The sequence below is a fragment of the Symphodus melops genome, assembly GCF_947650265.1.
Source record: "Symphodus melops genome assembly, chromosome: 1".
Classification (NCBI taxonomy): domain Eukaryota; kingdom Metazoa; phylum Chordata; class Actinopteri; order Labriformes; family Labridae; genus Symphodus; species Symphodus melops.
The window spans coordinates 54,843,800-54,862,905 of NC_136691.1; the positions used below are offsets into that span (position 1 = coordinate 54,843,800).

The following is a 19,106-nucleotide window of genomic DNA, read 5'->3' on the forward strand; positions in this document are numbered from 1 at the left end:
ATTTATGAAAACTGATCCGTATCCCTGATCGCATCACATCACCTGGAAAGTTCTGCATCTTCTCTGGGATAATTAGCTGTTTTCAACCCGACTCTTCTGGGAAAGCGCTGCACTTTTCTTTGGACCTTGCTGCAGGGCTTTTCACTCCCACTCATCCACAGGATCATAACTGATGTTGGGCACTGATAAAGTCTGGCTCACACAGGCTGCCGCTTCAATCCAGAGGAGCTGGATTCAAGTGTGGACTGTCAATCATTGCAACTTGGGCAAACAGCCACAGGGATGACAAAAGAATAGAAACCCACTTAGAATCCAGACTTCTTTTGAAAGTCGTGATCGCCCAAAACGTGACCTCGGCCCTTCATCACGTCGTGTAAAGGCACTTTGGTGGATGTAGCTTCATGAATGATGAGATTTGTCTATTTTGGTTTTGTGTGTCGAGCTTTCCCAGCTCCTCATAATTCCAGTCACCGTGCAGAGATTCATGCAAACATCTCTGCTGATGATCCTCCTCCTGAGTGGCCCTCGGTAATTAATGGTTTTGGGCACTAAGCCAATCACCAATGCAGGAAAACAGAGGGGATCGCACACTGGTTTAATTAAATAGCTGAAACCAAAGCGGTCAGCCAAATCTGCAGTGGGTCACTTTTGCCCAAAATCAAGTAAAGAAACTGCTCTGGCTGAGCGCTCCTGTTGTTCTTGGACGCCGTCTCGTTCACACTCCTCTTTTCAGGGGTCGTGTTCGTGAGGAGAGAGAGAGGCTTTTTTTTCTTTCTCAAGTGTTTGTTAGAAGAGCATTGAGCACTGTCTGACTGTTGAATATTTTGAGAGGGATAGGCGATAATAAGCCTGGAGCTTCAGCCGATACCCTTTGGTTTAAGGAAGTTATGTTGTATGTGATGGGTTGTATATATTTGTTATTATTTACAAACCAATAAACTCAAACTCAAAGGCTGGAATCTGCTGAGCAGAGCAGAAAATGTCTTTAACTGGTTGATTCAAACTTTTAGAACTAAACAAGACTTTTCTTTATCGTCTCCAAAAACTGTTTCCTTTGAGGCGCCGCTTCGGTCCTTCAAGCGGGCGGCCTGGGTTTGAATCCGACCTGTCAGCATCAAAAACATCCGAAATATCGTCTTTATCAAACCATCCGTGTCATGTCAGTGCGTAGGTGTTCACAAGAGAGCTGGGTCTTTAGCTTTTTCTTAAAGGTGCAAAGGGACTCTGCAGATAAAATGGATTTTAGTCGTTTTGTTCCACCACCGGGGGGCGACAGAGAGAAGAAGAGTCGAGTTAGAAACCCGTGTTGAGTCACAGACAAAGACAAATCTCTGTGTAAAAGGCACAACGTGAGTTTCCACACAGGAAGTGTTCCTGCTTCAGTTTGTAGTCAATTTGTAGTCCGAGCTGTATTGACCAATCGTGAAGCAGCAGGCGCTGGTGAACGCAGGTAAAACAGAAATAGCAGGCAGGACAACGTCCGTGCCGATGACACAGCAGCTCACATCGACGGTCGATGGATTTCTCTCTGCGTGGGAGTGCAAAGTCGAACCGATGGATTTAACTCAGACAGACAGTGTGCAGAAGTTTGCGAGCAATGAGCTCTTCTCACACCTGCACCTCTCTTTGCTTTCACTGTACGCAGCATAGTTTTATTTTCCTTCAGACAAACTTTGCTGCTCTCGACTGTCCTGCTGAACTTGTAATGAGGCGTGAGATAACTCGGCAAGTGGAGCCATCTCAGTGAAGTCGAACGCAGGCTTTCGCCAGCGTCGTCACCGGGGGAGGAATGTGATCTTCACTTTGATTTGATTTGACAAACACAGCTAATGTGCACTGGCAGGCCAAACGCACTAGGAGAGCGGAAAGCCAGGCCCCAGGGTGAGGGGGGGGGGGGGGGGGGGGGTTAACCCTTCCTCTGCTGTTACAGCACAGCGTGCACATTATACAAACAGGGAGTCCGATAATGGCTTCCTGTCCCCCTGTACCGCTGCACCGGATAATCTCCTCTTCCTGCCACTGTGACGATTACGTGTTTCTTTCCTGTGGAGGGCCACCTTCAGTGACCATCAGTGTCGGGTTTAACCTCCCTGACTTTGTTTCTCACAGTGGTTTTTCTTTATTTTTCCAACTTTTTAACTCGGAGAGAAAGAAAGAAAAACAACATTAGAAACCGTGGGAGGATATTACATCTAATCGAGCTCAGCTGCTGTGATTTGCACCCCGAGGTTTTTGAGGTCGAGCTGCATAAAAAGCCTCAAACACGTTGAAGTGGAAGAATGTTATTTTGGAAGAGAATGGAAACTGATTGCATCACAATCTGATTCAATTAAACTTTTAATCTTGCTTCTTTTTGTTGTTTTTTTAGACGGAGGTAAAAACAAAATGAGGAACAGGTTTCTTCTTCTTTTATTTAAAAGTTGCATAAAGTTTGGTTGTTAGTTTATCTTTGACTTGACTTCCCTTTTAAAGCACTTCATCTTTTCTTTCAGAACACAACGTAACAAAAACAACCTGATCAGGAAACTCGTCACGTTTGCTGCAGCCACCAATCACAACGTCTCATCGATTATAATTCACAAACACATCCGGCGCTGTGACGGTTATGAATGAACCCTCGGTGTGTCACAGACTCGACCACGCCGTCCTCCGTCCACGCGTCCCACGACCGATATGGACATCATTTCTGGGTTGACTGCTGCAGCCGGCTGTCTGCCCGCTCAGCGAAGATTAACTTTGACGCTTCCTCTCTGATTAAATATTTGCTGGCTCGTTTACAGTGAATGTGAATTAACGGTCAGTCAGTGAGTTCATGTCTGCCTCACTGCAGTAATTGCCATGATTTGGCATAAAGACCTCTGTGGCACCTCCCGTCTGTTGTCTGCTGTGTTTCCTGTCCCTCTGTCCCGCTGTGTTCACGCGTCCGTCTCATTTTTTATCTTTGGCTTGTTTGCAGCTCTTTGCTCGGAGGAAGTCAAACTGTTGAAGAGTGTGGAGCTGTTGTTGGGACGACTTTAGCCCACAGTGTGATTTAAGAGACGGCTGCTCGTTCCAAAACAATGTCAACAAAAAAATATGTGAAGTTGTGCAACTCTCCCTGAGCTGCAGAGCGTCAGAGTCAGAGCACAACTCGAGAAAACAACACGTTACTGAAGAACGCTGCAAACCACAACTGAGACCCCGGGGAGGCTGGAAGGTTTGAGGGCTTTGATCCTGAAAGGGTCACTGCATGACTGTTAAACAATGCCCCCCCCCCCTCGTCCCCCCGTCCCTTCTGTTCCTGTTAACACAGAGACAGAGACAAAAAAGCTTCTGACATTATTTTACGTTCAGTTTGGAAACGTAGCGTTCGATCTCCTGCGCTCATAATCTTGCGGCGGCACCCTGAGCAGGGTCTCTCGTCCCCCACATGGTGGCAGATGGGTGTATTTGATTGTTGTCTTTCAAGGGGGGGGAGGAGCCGGCCGTCCCGTCTGTGTTAACACAGCTCTGACAACAACAACCACACAGCCAGCAGGACTCCAGCTTCTCCCTCACCGGAGACAGAAGATTTACAAACTAGCATGATTCTTGAAAGCAGCATTCCCTCTGTGCTCAAACTCTGAAACATCACACCTCCTGAACTGGAGCGCGTTAGCATTGTTGTAAATTTAGCTCATCTAAAGGTTACGGTTTCACCGAGCCACGAGCGTGACAGTGTCCACCGTTCATTCAATATGGAGGATCTATACAGGATCCCATCTGCAGTCTTGTTCCTGTCATTTGAACCTGCAGAGAGGGGAGTGTGAATGAATAATTAAGAGTGGAGTAATAAGCCGCGTGTGGCAGTCAGGGTGTCACATGCTCCGCGTCCTGAAGCTGCGTTTTTATGGAGGTGCACGACAGCAGGATGAGACCCTGTTGTTCGTCCTGTCTTTGCAGACGTCTTCGATCCCACTGAGAGGACAGTTTCCCCCCCTGTGCGCGGTGAGTCACGAGGACGCCGCTGCCCTGCTGGGAAGCTCACCTACACATCCTTCAGTTCACACAAACACACGACGAGAGCGAGCTTCTCCACCGCCCGAAATATGAATCAGCTCTGCGTCAGGACCATCAAAATATTGACACAGCGGCCGAACGATCAGCGTGCGAACAGATCGAGTGGCGTGGCGTGTAGGAGGGACGTTTGAATACTGTTTATACAGCTGTGGGAAGAATCTAAAAATCATTGTTCAATGTAGCAGCATTTGTTTATTTGTGGAGGCAGAAAATGAATAAACTCCAGACAGAAGTGATTAAAAGAAGGGAGGGAAATAAACTTCTCTTTGTTCCTGTCAAACGTTTGAAGAATAATCAGTTTTATCTTCAGTTTGTTTCCTAAATATAAAACACTTCATTTTTTAATCAGGTCACTAAATCGACCTGAAAATAGAAGCTCTGATGACTAAAGAGCTGGGATGTAAAAATGTAAATTAACAGAAGACAATTTATCAAAGGTGACAGCTGATTGATCATATCAGGAACAGGCTGGTAGAAGTAGTGTTGAAGTTAATCGAGATCAAGACCGAGACATTTAGGGGGTCGACACCAAGACCGAGACATTAAGGGGGTCGAGACCAAGACCGAGACAAGACATAGACCGAGACCGCAGAAAAGAGGGCGTGTCACTCTCTCTGTCTTTAACTCGGGGATGAAAATCAAATCAGGTTATTTGTTCTTTTATAAAGAGAGAAACAGTTTGTCGATCCTGATCCTTCAAAAAATCCTGATCCTGATCCTTCTAACTTTAGATTCTGGTCCTGAACGGTCTGGATTTGTTTGGACCTTTTCAGTATTTGGGACGTCTTTGTCGTCTTACAAAGCCAGAATCAAACTCTTGGCGTGTTCGGCCTCAGGCCTCATTCTTCACACGCCGACGTTTGTGACCATGTTGGGTTTCTGATTTACTCTCAACTTCATGATTCTTTTGTTTCCCGCCGGTTTGAACGACGCCGCAGGGATTTAATGTCTGCAAAACAGAGCGCCACAAACCGTTTCAGACACTCGTACGTTGGATCTTTGCTGCTCAGGGTGACGTGAGCTGAGATTCTTGGACCAATCAGAGGTTGTATTGGCTTCCATAATGTGTTCGATAAATGGATCAATAAACAAAGTTTTCCCTTGGAGTCAATCACAGAAGTCTACTTGGGGGGGGGAGCGCTGCCCGTCCGTCCTGTTGCTATGACAACACTTTTGCTTTTTACTGCATGTTGTTTTATTTAGTTTATTTCAGGACAGTCGGAGAAGAGCGCCGGCGATGTCAACAGCGCTTTCCTGAAAAGTTTAAATATTTTCAACTCGAGCGATCAATAAAAAAAACAAAAACAAACAAACGCTGGATGGACACAAGGCGGCTTATTGTCTATGCATGACACAATATCAACGTCTATAAAGTTAGAGCTAGCAGCTGGTTAGCTTAGCATTCAAAATGAAAAAATATATATATATATAAATAATCTTTATTAATAAGGAGCCAATGAATTTTGGCGTCTTAAACGAAGCTAGTTAGCTAGTTAGCTAGTTAGCTAGTTAGCTAACTTAGAACAGTTCACTTTGGTCTCAATCTGTTCGAGCGACGTTAGGAGGAAGGAAAACACAATTATTTCCCCCAACTGGAAAGAACAATTTCTGTCTCGTCTGCTTTGAGGACTCGGATGTTTTTCACTTCACCTCCGTTCAGGCATCTCGGCGCCAACACAGCTTTATTTTTAGGACTTAATTCCTCCCTATTTTAAAACTGTGAAATGAGTTGTGGGTTTTTTTTGTCCTTGTTGTGAACTCCTTCTTAACAACCCACCTTCTTCTCCAATAACTTTGAATCTTCATTTGCACCTCACAACGTTCGGCGTCGGTGTTATTTTGGAAGTTTGTGAGAGAAGAAGGATGTGATCTAAAAACGAACAAAATACTGAATAATTAAAGTGGCGAGTAATAAAACACCGTCCTCACAGGTCTCTAAAAGTTACTGACACAAAGGGAGAGTCGTGAGAAGTCAGACAGGATGACGATTGTCTTCGCTCGTGAGCAGAATATGATCCATTTCTCCTTGAGGGTGGCCGACTCTTCCCAGACTACCGGAGGGAAAAACTCGAGGGGGGGGGGCAGAAAACCAAACGGGTGGTCCACGGCTCCATTGAGGTGTCAGATGACGAGTATTCTGCGGATTTATCCCGGAACAAACAAACAGGCCACGAGGGCGAGCGTCCCCTTCCCAGACCCCGGGGAGTGTTTCCTTACAACTTCCATTGGTCGCCTCTCGAGCTCGTCCCAGAACAGAGACTCCTTTGAAACGTAGTTTTCATTCATCCGTCGCAGAAAATGTAAAAAACGGGAATTCTTTCGGAAACATTTCAGCGTCGGCTCAGAATTCGATCCTGTCGGCCGTTTTGAGCCTGTTTTTTTTTTTTTTTTTTTCCCGTCCGACATTCAAACTAATTATCATCCCTTAAAAATCATTATGATGAATGATTTATGTTCTCTTCACTTCCCTCACACATAAAAACTCACAAAGCCTTCAGAGAAATCGCCTCGGGGAGATCTTCAGCGAACGCCTTTTTGACTCGTCAATTATTAAAGAAAACGCTGAACGCTGGTTTGTTGCTCTGAAGCGTTTCTGACAGCTTCAACAGCAGACATGATTATAGACTGTAGACCGCATGGACGCAGCCTCAGTGACGTCACACATCTTGAAGAGGTGTATTGATTATTGCTTCTTACATATTTAAGCTCTCTGTATTTTAGCCTTCCCGTGTTTACTGTTTTCAACATGGACGCCTCCGGGAGTTCCTTTTTGTTTTGTTAGCTAACACCAGACGATAACGTTTGTGCACGAAAAATAAAAATGACGACACGTCCACAGAGGGAGGGTTTGATTTAATCACACACACAAAAAAGAGGAATAAGCGGCTTTAACGTGTGGTTGATGCACGTTTAGCCGCCATGTTGGATTCTCCAACGTTCCGATTAGTAAATCCGACTTCAGGGGACGATCCAGCCGACACTTCGCAGTTCAACGGGAGCGAGGCTGAAGCTCTGAGCAACAACCAATGAAACTCAAATCAACACGGATGGGTGGTCAAATAAATCCTCTCCTGTTCAGAGTGGATCAATAAACAAATCAACTTCTGATGTCGAATTTATTTGTTTTTATTTTCTCTGTAAAATGAACGTTTTAATCGGAGGCCTGATTCGGATCGTCTCTGAGGAAGTGACGTGTCGAGAGGAGAGGCTGCTAACAACAATTAGAATGCATCAAATTATAAAGGAAGCTAAATGCTAAATGCTAACTGCTAACAAATGAAACATGGGCCCTGAACGTCACAGTCTTTGCATCATCCACTCGTTTAGTTTTAATGCGTCTCTTTGATTATGAGCTGAGAAGGAAGTTTGGGATGTAATTCCCACCGGCTTTGTTCAACCTGTGACAACGCTAACCCAGGTGTATACTTACTCCTCCTCTTGTGTGTGTGTGTGTGTTTCCTGCAGATGGTGAGTCACGCCCTCCCTCTCCAGGATCGTCTCAGTGAATAGCCGGCCACTTGTTCACCTGTTGAATAAAGCCCTCTTCCTTCAGGCGCAGCGTGGGAGACGCTGCCCCCCCCCGCTGAGCCGCTGTAGCATCTCTGCAGGCTGATAAACGGAATGAAAGCAGCGTCGAGCGATCGTCTTTCACTCTGAGCTGCTCACCTTTCATGCGGCGGCCCCGCGGCCCGGCTCTCGGAGCTGGACTGTCATCGGGAAGGCGGAGAGGACGTCTTCTTCACGAGAGCGAGGGGGAAGAGTCACGCTCGTGTTTGGATGACCTGCTCACTGGATTAAAACACTTCAGCTGATTTTGTTTGTTTTGGACCCGAGTGGGGCTGCACGGTGGGAAGGAGGAGAGCTGGTTGATTCTTCTGCTTTATGAGTTTTCATCACAGGGACAGTGTTTCTGAGTGGCAGGCGGAGCCAGCATGGCGAGGCCTCTGCTGAAGATACAGCGCTACTTCCGCAGGAAACCCGTGCGATTCTTCTCCCTCATCCTCCTCTACCTGACGGCCGGCAGCCTCGTCTTCCTGCACTCTGGCTTCGTCGGGGACAGCGGCTCGGGAGGCCGAGGGGGCCGGGACTCCGTGGTGGCTTCGGGGACCTCGCCGTCTGACGCTCGAGGCCTCAGCATCATGAGCCGGGTGTTTAAGGAGACGCGCAGGTCTGGGCGGCGGTACGGCCCCCCGTGGATGAAAAGGGCCCGACAGGAGGGCGAGAAGGCGCGCAGGGGGGGCGACTACACCAGCAACTGGAACCGTGCACTTAAAGGACGCAATGCCAAAGACATGGACGACGGAAGAGGTGAGAAACACCAAGAATTTAATTCACACTGATTTACATGTCAAACCTGATCATCAAATGTTTGTTTGATTCACTGCAGAGTTAAACTGTTTGTGCTCTAGACTTAGTATTCAATATTATTATAAATAATATATTCAATATTTATTCAATGTTAGGATCCATAAGACGATCAAACACAATTTACACATTTCTAATCTGTCACACGACCGACCAACAGAGACTTTTATTCTTTTAACGAACCATTTGAAGAATTATTACGACCTTCATTCATCCCCCTCGACCCACCTCGACCCCCTCGACCCCCCTCAACCCCCCTCGACCCCCCCCGACCCCCCCTCATGTCTGACAGAGAAAGAGTCCCGCTGAATACCAGGAGCCTCCTGAAAGGATCCAGACATTTCCAGGAGTGCACATGTGGAAAAAGCCTGTTTCTTTTTTTGTTTGTTTTTTTGGACGTTTTAAAATAGACGAAAAACGAGAAAAAAAACAAAAACAGAAATTGTAAATTTTATGAGAAAAAAAAAGTCAATTTCAACATATTGCACATTTGACTCGCTTGGAAATATAACTTCTGCATGGGGTTGGAGACCAGTGCAGTGAAACTTTGTCACTTCCTGTCTCTCTCTCTCTCTCTCTCAAAATAAATCGGAAAATATGTTTCAAGAAATTTTCTCACAGCTTCTGCCCCAAAATAAAAACAAAAATCCTGAGAAGGATTCAGAGAATAAAAAGGAAGCGTGCACTCGTTCTGATGAGCGTGACTTACTGAGGAGGTGATTAAAACATATTGCAGGAATAATTGTGGTTTTGCATAATGGATGAAGAGTGGAGTCTTACAGCGGCGATGTGATCTGCTCATCATCGTTATCAACCAATGAAAAACACTGAAGGCTCATTCATAATGCAAACACACGCAGAGATCTCTGATTACAAAGTGCTGCACCTTCCTCACTCGCCACGCCTCGCTGTGATTGGTCCCGGAGGATTTCTGTCTCCAGGATGATGAAGATGATGATGATGATGATGAACGCAGCCTGAGCGTTGCTATCACAACATCTCAACCTTGATCTCATCCGTGTGTTTACAAAGTGAGGGAGCCCGTGTGACCTCACGCCAGCCTGTAAAAGTACAAGTGTCCCTCGCTGACCTTTGACCCCGGCTGGCAGCAGTGTCCTCTTCTTCCTCTTTCTGAATGTAACACGATCAATACAGGATATCATGTCACACACACTCCTCACACACTCCTAATACACACTCCTCACACAGTACTCACACACACTCCTCACACACTCCTCACACACACTCCTCACACACACTCCTCACACACTCCTAATACACACTCCTCACACACACTCCTCACACAGTACTCACACACACTCCTCACACACACTCCTCACACACTCCTCACACACACTCCAACAGCTGCATCATCACAGCCTTCATGGTGGAGATGAACGGGGGGGGGGGGCTTATGCCACCCCTGGTCGCCGGCCTGGAAGCGCCCCTGCCTGTGTGTCCAGAGACGGACCCACGGACAGTGTGGAGAGTGCAGGTCATATCAGAACCCGTCGGCTGAAGCAGGAGGCTTTAAAGTTCAACGTTCGCTCTTCATGATCTCACCTCAGAATAAACTCTACATGGCCCAGGGTGTGACCATTAGCTTAGGTGCGTTTCTTTTGTTTTTCAGTGCAGCACAGCCGGGTGGAGACGAACATAAGTGTCAGTGTCTGTCTGAGCTTTGAACAAAACGCGCAGGCTGTCCTCTCTGGGACAGACGGCAAGAGAAAATGAAGAAGTGATTTAAAAGAACCAAAAAGCTCCGAGTCACTCGACAGCACAAAGGAGAGTTCAAGAATGTGTTTCTCTCGATCAGGGAGATTCAAGGCCGGCAAAACAAACATGTTTACAGTGAACACTCAAGCTTATGGTTATCTGTTAAAGTAAAGGCTCCTCCTCCTCCTCCTCCTCCTCCTCCTCCTCTGAAACGAAAACCTCCCAGGACTGCAGACAACAACTAGCAGCTTCGAAGCTTTTTGTTTCCTCTCACACGTCTCTGCATTTCCATCTCCTTCCTCTCCCTCCGCTCTGCTGAAGCACGCCTTCTCGCTCGCCTCTGAGAAAAATACTGCACCATGAGATTTGCCCTGCACACACACACACACACACACACACACACACACACGCACGCACACAGAGTGCTGCAGCAGCACAGAGGTCTACTGTACTGAGGGGGAAAGCATCAGTGGCGTGGAGACAGAGAGCAGCTGAGGCCCAGTTTACATACCTGCAGGTACAGGAAGGTTACTGAGCAGTAAAACAAACCAGCTAATAAAAACACCTCCTCCTCTCTCGTCTCTTTCCCAGCAGTCACAGACGATTGCAAAATGATGCACCAGCTCAATTGAAGTGTTTCCCTACATGGTAAAGCAGATTATTCTCCGGCTCAACAATAGTTAGGAAGAAGATTACAGTCGTGCACCACATGCTGCATCAAATACGAGCCTTTAGAGAGCATAACAATTAAAGTAATGCAGGGGACAGGGACCTGCTGGAGCTATTATCAGAGGCTCAGAGGGGTAAATGGCACAGCACAGATGGTGGAGAGGTCTGTTTGTTAAAGGTGCAGTGAAGCCCGCGCAGCTGGGAGGACAACAGAGGAGTGTGCTTTTATTGTGAAGGGAGAAGCTGAGTGAAGGTTTGCTGCCTCTGCAGAGCTTCGCTGAAGCCACACACACACACACACACACACACACACTTGTGAAATAGCACAGCGAGATGACTGCCACTACAGGAACAGGCCACTAGAAGGGGGTGTGTGTCTTTATAAATAAATAAAGCTGCTGCCCCACTTCGGGCTCCTGTGTGTGTAGAAAGGAAGAAGCAGCCGCAGTGAGGAGTGTTTGTGTCTCAAACAGTGAATGATGACATGACAAACTACACGGCTAACGTTTATCCGTTTTCATCCTTTTAACAGCGAAATATATCGGCTGCTACGTGGACGACACGCAGAAGAGAGCGCTGAGAGGAGTTTCCTTCTTCGACTACAAAAAAATGACCGTGTTTCGTTGCCAGGACAACTGTGCAGAAAGGTACGAGAACAGTGCACGGAAGAAAAAAAAAGAAAAAAACAACAACAACAACAACTCGAAGCTTCTTCCTTTAGATGTCACCTTTGTCTTCTGTTTTTCTTCTTCTTCCCCCCCTGAACTGAAAGAGCTGACTGTTTAAAAAACCTTTAAAACTCTCTGGCTTCTACTTCACCCTCTGTTATTGAAGCATGCTACACACACACACACACACACACACACATATACATACAACAGGCCCATGAACACATCGTACAGACACAGGAGAGATGTCTGACCTCTCCAGGAAGTTGTCCCCTTTTAACACATGGAGGGGTGTGATATAAATTAAAACTAGGGGAGGGACTTAATTAAACATGTTTAACTAAATAACTCAGGGCTTTCTAATTAATTAATCAAAATTAATCACATTTTAAGTGCATCACAATATTTGCCCTAAAAAGCAACACTTCTCAATCTAAATGGATTTTGGTGGATGAATGAATACAATGCATCATATGTTATTTGCTCCTCAGTTTCATAAAGCTGTTGGATCTTGTTTGAAATAGTTTTTCTGCACAGCAGCTGGAAAGTTGGATCACATGTTGCTAGCTTTAGCACATTTTCTAACCCCTCATCTTCTATCACTAATAGTGGTCTACAGTCCAGAGCAACCATCATTTAGAGAGTGAATTTGTAAGTTTATCAGATGTTAAATTACTAATTTTGGTCATTTGGTCGAGTTTAGGCTGCAAACGCTTCTTGTTTGTACTTGTGGCGAAGCTAGCGCGAAGTTAGCACAGAGCTAGCGAAAAGTTAGCACGTAGCAATGACAAACAGTTCTGCACTGTTTATGAGGCAAACTGTGATTAAATGCGTTATTTTCTTGTAATTAATCAATCGTAATTAACGCCCCTAATTGAAAACAATCAAGTTTATAGTATTTGTTTGACCACTAATATCACGATGCAGTCCGTGCGTCCATCCTCTCTTGAATGAAGCGTAGAGAGAGCGATTCGATAATTGTGCCACATAAATCAGGGTGAATCTTTCTTTGTTGCTCCTCCTGCAGAGTCACACTGAAGCTTTATTCTCATTTTCCCCACATCTGAAATAGATCTGCTCGAGATATTCAAAGCGTCCGTCCTGTCTCCCTCTCGCTCCTCTTCCACACTCATCTCCCTCTCGCCTTTTTATATCCTCCCCGAAGAATACCAAGGACGGCTCTATCGAACGCATTGAATCACACCCATCACTGCTTCACAGGGAGCAGGAGAGCTCGTCTCCATCCTCCGAGCTGGGAGTTAATAAAAACCGACAAACAAAGGGAGGGGCAGCAGCAGAGCGTCAGCGTTTGATTGACAGCCCCGGAGGATTTGTTGTCGTGTGAGGGGTGGGTGAGACGACTAATTGCTTGCGAAAGACCCTCTTGGGAGTCAAATCTTCCACGAAGCAAAGAGGAAAGAGGAGAGGAGACTTCGTGTGAAGGTTTCCATATAAAGCCTTCTGTAAAAATAATTGGCTTTGACTCGTTCTCCAAAGGCAGAGAAATATATCCCGCCAGAGTTTTGACAGGAAGTGCTCTCATTCTGAAGAGGATCTAGAACTTTGTTAAGCTTGAAGGAAATTCAAACCCGGAGAATTTAGGAGAAGAGCATCTCAAATACGGAGAGTAAAATAATGACCATGAAGTGTTTGATGAAGAGGATGAGGGGTAAATGCAGAAGAAGCATACCGAAAAGAAAAAGGTTCAACATTATCACAGAGAGCTGTCTGGCTCCGCCCCCTCCTCTCACACAGGTCAGCATGTGGTGGTCACTGTAGCTTCAGTGTTTAGCCAGCTCTGCATGTGGTGGACACTTTAGCTTCAGTGTTTAGCCAGCTCTGCATGTGGTGGACGCTGTAGCTTCAGTGTTTAGCCAGCTCTGCATGTGGTGGACGCTGTAGCTTCAGTGTTTAGCCAGCTCTGCATGTGGTGGACACTGTAGCTTCAGTGTTTAGCCAGCTCAGCATGTGGTGGACGCTGTAGCTTCAGTGTTTGGCCAGCTCTGCATGTGGTGGACACTGTAGTTTCAGTGTTTAGCCAGCTCTGCATGTAGAGACACTGTAGCTTCAGTGTTTAGCCAGCTCTGCATGTGGTGGACACTGTAGCTTCAGTGTTTAGCCAGCTCTGCATGTGGTGGACACTGTAGCTTCAGTGTTTAGCCAGCTCTGCATGTGGTAGACACTGTAGCTTCAGTGTTTAGCCAGCTCTGCATGTGGTGCACACTGTAGCTTCAGTGTTTAGCCAGCTCTGCATGTGGTGCACACTGTAGCTTCAGTGTTTAGCCAGCTCTGCATGTGGTGGACACTGTAGCTTCAGTGTTTAGCCAGCTCAGCATGTGGTAGACACTGTAGCTTCAGTGTTTAGCCAGCTCTGCATGTGGTGGACGCTGTAGCTTCCGTGTTTAGCCAGCTCTGCATGTAGAGACACTGTAGCTTCAGTGTTTAGCCAGTTCTGCATGGGTCTGTAAAGCTTTCTGCGTTCTAACCTCTCTCCATGTTTCATCTCCAACATGGATCCTAGTTTGAGCAGCTTTCTGCTGCTGGAGCTTATTAGAAACATGCAGAGGCTTTTTAGCTCGGGTACAATCACTTCTATCTGAAGCAGTTCCACTGCCCGCTTCCATCGCTGCAACACCTCGAGGCTCCACTCATGGTACAAAAGCAGCTCTCCAGCTTCATCATCCTCCCGTGTGTTGTTTGTTTTGGGTCTGATATTTATTTCCTCTGATGATCTGTATCAGCGTGCGAGAGATTAAGACACTTAATGAACGCTCAGATCTCTCCTGTGGTTCTCCACCAACCATGTTAATCCCTCTCTCTCTCTCACTCTCTCTCTCTCTCTTCCAGAGGCTACATGTACGCCGGCCTGGAGTTTGGAGCTGAGTGTTACTGTGGTCATAAGATCCAGGCGCCCAATGTTTCAGAGAGCGAGTGTGGCATGGAGTGCAAAGGAGAGAAGAGCAACCAGTGTGGAGGAGCCAACCGGCTGTCCATCTACAGGCTGGAGCTGAGCCAGGAGTCTGCACGCCGCTGTGAGTCACCCCCCCCTACAATCCTGAGGGGTTTCATATGGTGCTGCACACTTTTATTACTTATAGAATTAACTTCAGTGAAGAACGTCCAACAAATATTTGTATTGAAAAGTGTATACACGTGATCTGATAAACGTGATAAGAGAAACCCCCCCTGTGAGCCGTGAAGAGAAGGAAGGAAGGAGAGGTTATCAGAAGTGGAAGTGATCTGCATGTTTAGGCACTTTTGAAAACAGTTGCATGATAATGGTTCTTCCTTTGTGACTTTTTTACTGTGAGATTTAAAAAAAAAAAAAAAAAAAAAAAAACTCCCAGCCACAAGGTGCAGTAACTTCCCATCGTTTCCTCAGCTGCCCCCTGCTTCTGTGAAACCGTCCGTGCATGTATCGATGGCCGATATTTACCTTTTGATTCCATGAGCCTTCCTCTTCCACTTCGGTTTTTGTTTAGCAGCCGTCAGACTGCTGAACAAGCTCTTCACGTTTGAGTTGTCACCTCTGACCCTGGTTTCTGTCATGTGAGCGCCGTGGAAGAGGAAACGCAATATATGTGTCGAGGTGGCTGTTTTGGGGTTTTAACCAGAGAGGGAACATCACGCTCACATGTCTCAGTGTTTTGGATCCAAGATTACAAAACGTCTTTGTTTTTCTTGAGCGATAGTGTCAACAACAACAAAAGAGAGATGACGCTTTAACAAACTTCAGACGTATTATAAGAAGATTTCAACATGCCAAACACACACAGGCTGAAACACACACACACACACACACGGGCTGAAACACACACACACACACACACACACGGGCTGAAACACACACTCACACACACACACACACACACGGGCTAAAACACACACACGGGCTGAAACACACACACGGGCTGAAACACACACACACACACACACGGGCTGAAACACACACACGGGCTGAAACACACACACACACACGGGCTGAAACACACACACGGGCTGAAACACACACACGGGCTGAAACACACACACACACACGGGCTGAAACACACACACGGGCTGAAACACACACACACACACGGGCTGAAACACACACACACACACGGGCTGAAACACACACACACACACGGGCTGAAACACACATACACACGGGCTGAAACACACACACACACACGGGCTGAAACACACACACACACGGGCTGAAACACACACACACACGGGCTGAAACACACACACATACACACGGGCTGAAACACATACACACGGGCTGAAACACACATACACACGGGCTGAAACACATACACACGGGCTGAAACACACATACACACGGGCTGAAACACACATACACACGGGCTGAAACACATACACACGGGCTGAAACACACATACACACGGGCTGAAACACATACACACGGGCTGAAACACACATACACACGGGCTGAAACACATACACACGGGCTGAAACACACATACACACGGGCTGAAACACATACACACGGGCTGAAACACACACACACACGGGCTGAAACACATACACACGGGCTGAAACACACATACACACGGGCTGAAACACACACACATGCACAAACAGGATCCTGTCAACGTGCACTGATGGAGAGACGTCAGAGTAGGGGCGAGCGCTCCTGAGCTTGGGGGGGAGGGGGGGTCGGTGCCTTGCTCAAGGACACCTCAGGCAGTGTTCAGGAAGTGACCCGGCACCTCTCCAGCGACGAGACAAATGTCCAGATTTGGTCCACGCCTGGTTCCAACAGCAGTGATGGAGAGTGTCAAACACGTCCAGCTGACAGCGTGCAGGCTGCAATAAAAACAACAAATATCATCCAACATCGGAAACCTCAGTCTTCTATTTTTGTTGTCATGGCAACAAATCAGGTATCAATATATGTCGATTTATACTGAAATCAGAGAGCATCCTTCTGGTATTGTTGCTGATCTACACGGACATGACATTAAAAATTAAAGACGTAGAAAAGGTCAGAAGTTAATAAAACATTAGACACACACACACACACACACACACACACACACACACACAGAGAGGTGGCTGCAGCTCATTCTCAGGAGGCAGATTCAGACCCTCCTGCAGCTCTGAGGTGATTCTGAGACAGATTCTGAACGTCGATAAAAAGAAAACAAAATAAGAAAAAGGCGTCATCTCCATTTGCATATTTTATTCATGTCCGAGCTCACGAGCGGCCTTCCTCAAAGTGTTTGCTTTCGTTTCTCTGTTATTAATGATGCACCGTCAGCAGAGACTTCCTGAGTATCAGCACGGCTCGGCGTTCTCCAGCAGCGACGCTCGACCTCCAGCTGACGCTGCATGAGATCGACATTATTTTAAAGGCACTTTATCTGAAAGGCTCGTGAGCTGCTAGCGTCCACGCCGCTCACTTCCTGCCTTGTTTGAAGTGAGCAGTCGAGGTGTGAACGCAGCAGGAAATACTTTGACACTTTTCTGCACGCCGTGAAGATGTCAACATGCACACACACGGAGCGGCGTGTCACACTTTTAGTCCTCGACAGTGAAGTTGACCACACGTGGCCAAAGCTCCTTTGTAACTGATCGCACGTTAACAGGAAGCGTCACGTCACTGATGAGTCCAGAGGGAAAAGGAACGTCGAGCTTTGTTCATCCTTTCGTGCACTGAACAAGTGATGCCCCTCCCCAAATAATACAGCCACAAAGCATCACAGCAGGATGCGTTGCTTTGTCCGCCATCTTGGATCTGTTGTACCAGGGCGGACAGAGACGTCTCCCCACACACATTGAGCCTTCCTCTTTTAAATCAGCGTTTGTGACTTTCACTCTGCCTCTGTCTTTTCTGTTCTTTGTCCTTATTGTTTCGTCTTCTTTCTTTAATGAAAGCTGCTGATAAATTAAATGTATTATTATTAATAATATTATAGAATTCCCTGGCAACCTTAATTTCTAATCGCATCCCGCCTCCTGAGTCATGTTCAGTCATCTGGCGAGCTGAAGCGTGCAGAGGTAGCAAAACCAAAACACGATGCATCATCCTCCAGAGTGACTTCCTGTCTGCTCCTCTCTGCTGTGTGATATCTGATCCACGCATCGAGGCAGAGCGAGGTGGTCAGATTAAAGGTCATCGACACGCTGCAGGAATGTAAGTGCTGCTGTGTGCCGTCTCAGTGGGAGCTCTCCATCGGGGGGTCAGCGAGTCGAGGCCGAGCTGACGGAGGCCGCGCTCACACACCGGAGAGCTGTTGCTTTTTTTCTTCATTTTTTGGAGGGGATGAATAACGTCTGATTTTGCTCTGTTTCAGATGGCAGCGCTATTTTCAAAGGATGCTTCCACCGACCTGACAACGTCACTGTGGCACTTCCTTTCAGCGCCGTCATCCGGAACATGTCTGTGGAGAAGTGTGTGGACGTGTGCACAGAGAGGGTGAGTGGACGTGTGCAGTCACGCATCGTACATGTGAGTGTGTGTGTGTGTGTGCGTGTGTGTGATGACGTCTGTGTTTCAGGAGAAAACCCTCGCCGTCCTGGCTGGAGAGCGATGTCTCTGCGGCTTCCCGACTCCGCTCTTCTCGCTCCATGAGCCGGAGGACGAGAGCCAGTGTCTGCACCGCTGCACCGGGGAGGAGTTTGAGAGCTGCGGGAATGACGAGTACTTTGTGGTGTACCAGACGCAGGTTCAAGGTAAGACATACGATGTTAACCACGTTCACATTCACATATCTGTATTTTTTTCTTGAGTACTTACGTCACCCTGAGATATTTCAAAAGTGATCAAAGTCAGAGAAGTCCCTCACTTCACAGTCGTAACAGCACCTGTGTGTCCTGGCGGCGGCCATGACAGGAAAACAAATCAGAAACTCAGGTAACGCAGGATGTATGAAGATGAATGAACGACGTGTTCATTCATCAGTGAAATAAGAAAAACCTTCATTTATCCCACGTTGGAAAAATGCACAAAAGCAAAACAGCATCAGGAGAGATGAGCAGTCAGATCTTTAACTCTCTTTCTCTGCAGCTGCCGTCAGAGTCAGTTTGGCCTGCACAGTTTAATTTCTTAATTTGGAGTCAAATATTACAACGACCTACGTTTAATAAAGGAATACTTTAGTTTTATCACATTAAGTTAAGTAAGAACAGTTTTCTGTGATTCTGTCAGGTGGAACTATTGTTCTGTGTGCAGTTTGGGGTAGGACATTGTTAGTGAGTGACGTTCCTCACCTCGCTACAGGAGGCAGAGGACGTGAGCGATCCGCTGCAGGAGGACGGTCGAGTGGTTTCGAGCGTGGAGACTGACACATGAGAAACGTTTCTTTTAACCTGCTTTGGTTAATGTGGCCGATGAGTTCTCACGGCATGAGGACGCCTTGGTGTCATGATTTCACTGTTGTTGATCAGTGCATTGTTTACGCTCTGTTTGGGAAATAAAAGCACATATTAAATCAGAATCAGACGAGAACATTTGCACATAGAAGGAATTTGATATCAGGTGTTTTGGTGCAGAACGATGAGGAAAAGATGAGAATCTCAAAAGAGCCGGATGAAAATATGAAGCTCTGTCAACCTATAAAACACAGGAGAAGGTGCAGTGGAGGATCTGTGTGTTATTTAACGGAGAAATAATACGATCAACAACGTCACCGTTTTCAG

The 19,106-nt window shown here is 46.7% G+C and overlaps 1 protein-coding gene across 1 annotated transcript in view; it reads left to right on the forward strand.

The window, feature by feature from the left end:
• The window catches only part of wscd2 (WSC domain containing 2), a 42,363-nt gene that overhangs the window by 14,698 nt on the left and 8,559 nt on the right, over positions 1–19,106 (forward strand). Inside the window, exons 2-6 of the mRNA XM_079350056.1 lie at positions 7,504–8,346; positions 11,321–11,435; positions 14,304–14,488; positions 17,762–17,883; positions 17,966–18,140. Coding sequence (XP_079206182.1) covers positions 7,971–8,346; positions 11,321–11,435; positions 14,304–14,488; positions 17,762–17,883; positions 17,966–18,140 — 973 coding nt within the window. The 5' untranslated portion in view covers positions 7,504–7,970. The remainder of the gene's footprint in view (positions 1–7,503; positions 8,347–11,320; positions 11,436–14,303; positions 14,489–17,761; positions 17,884–17,965; positions 18,141–19,106) is intronic.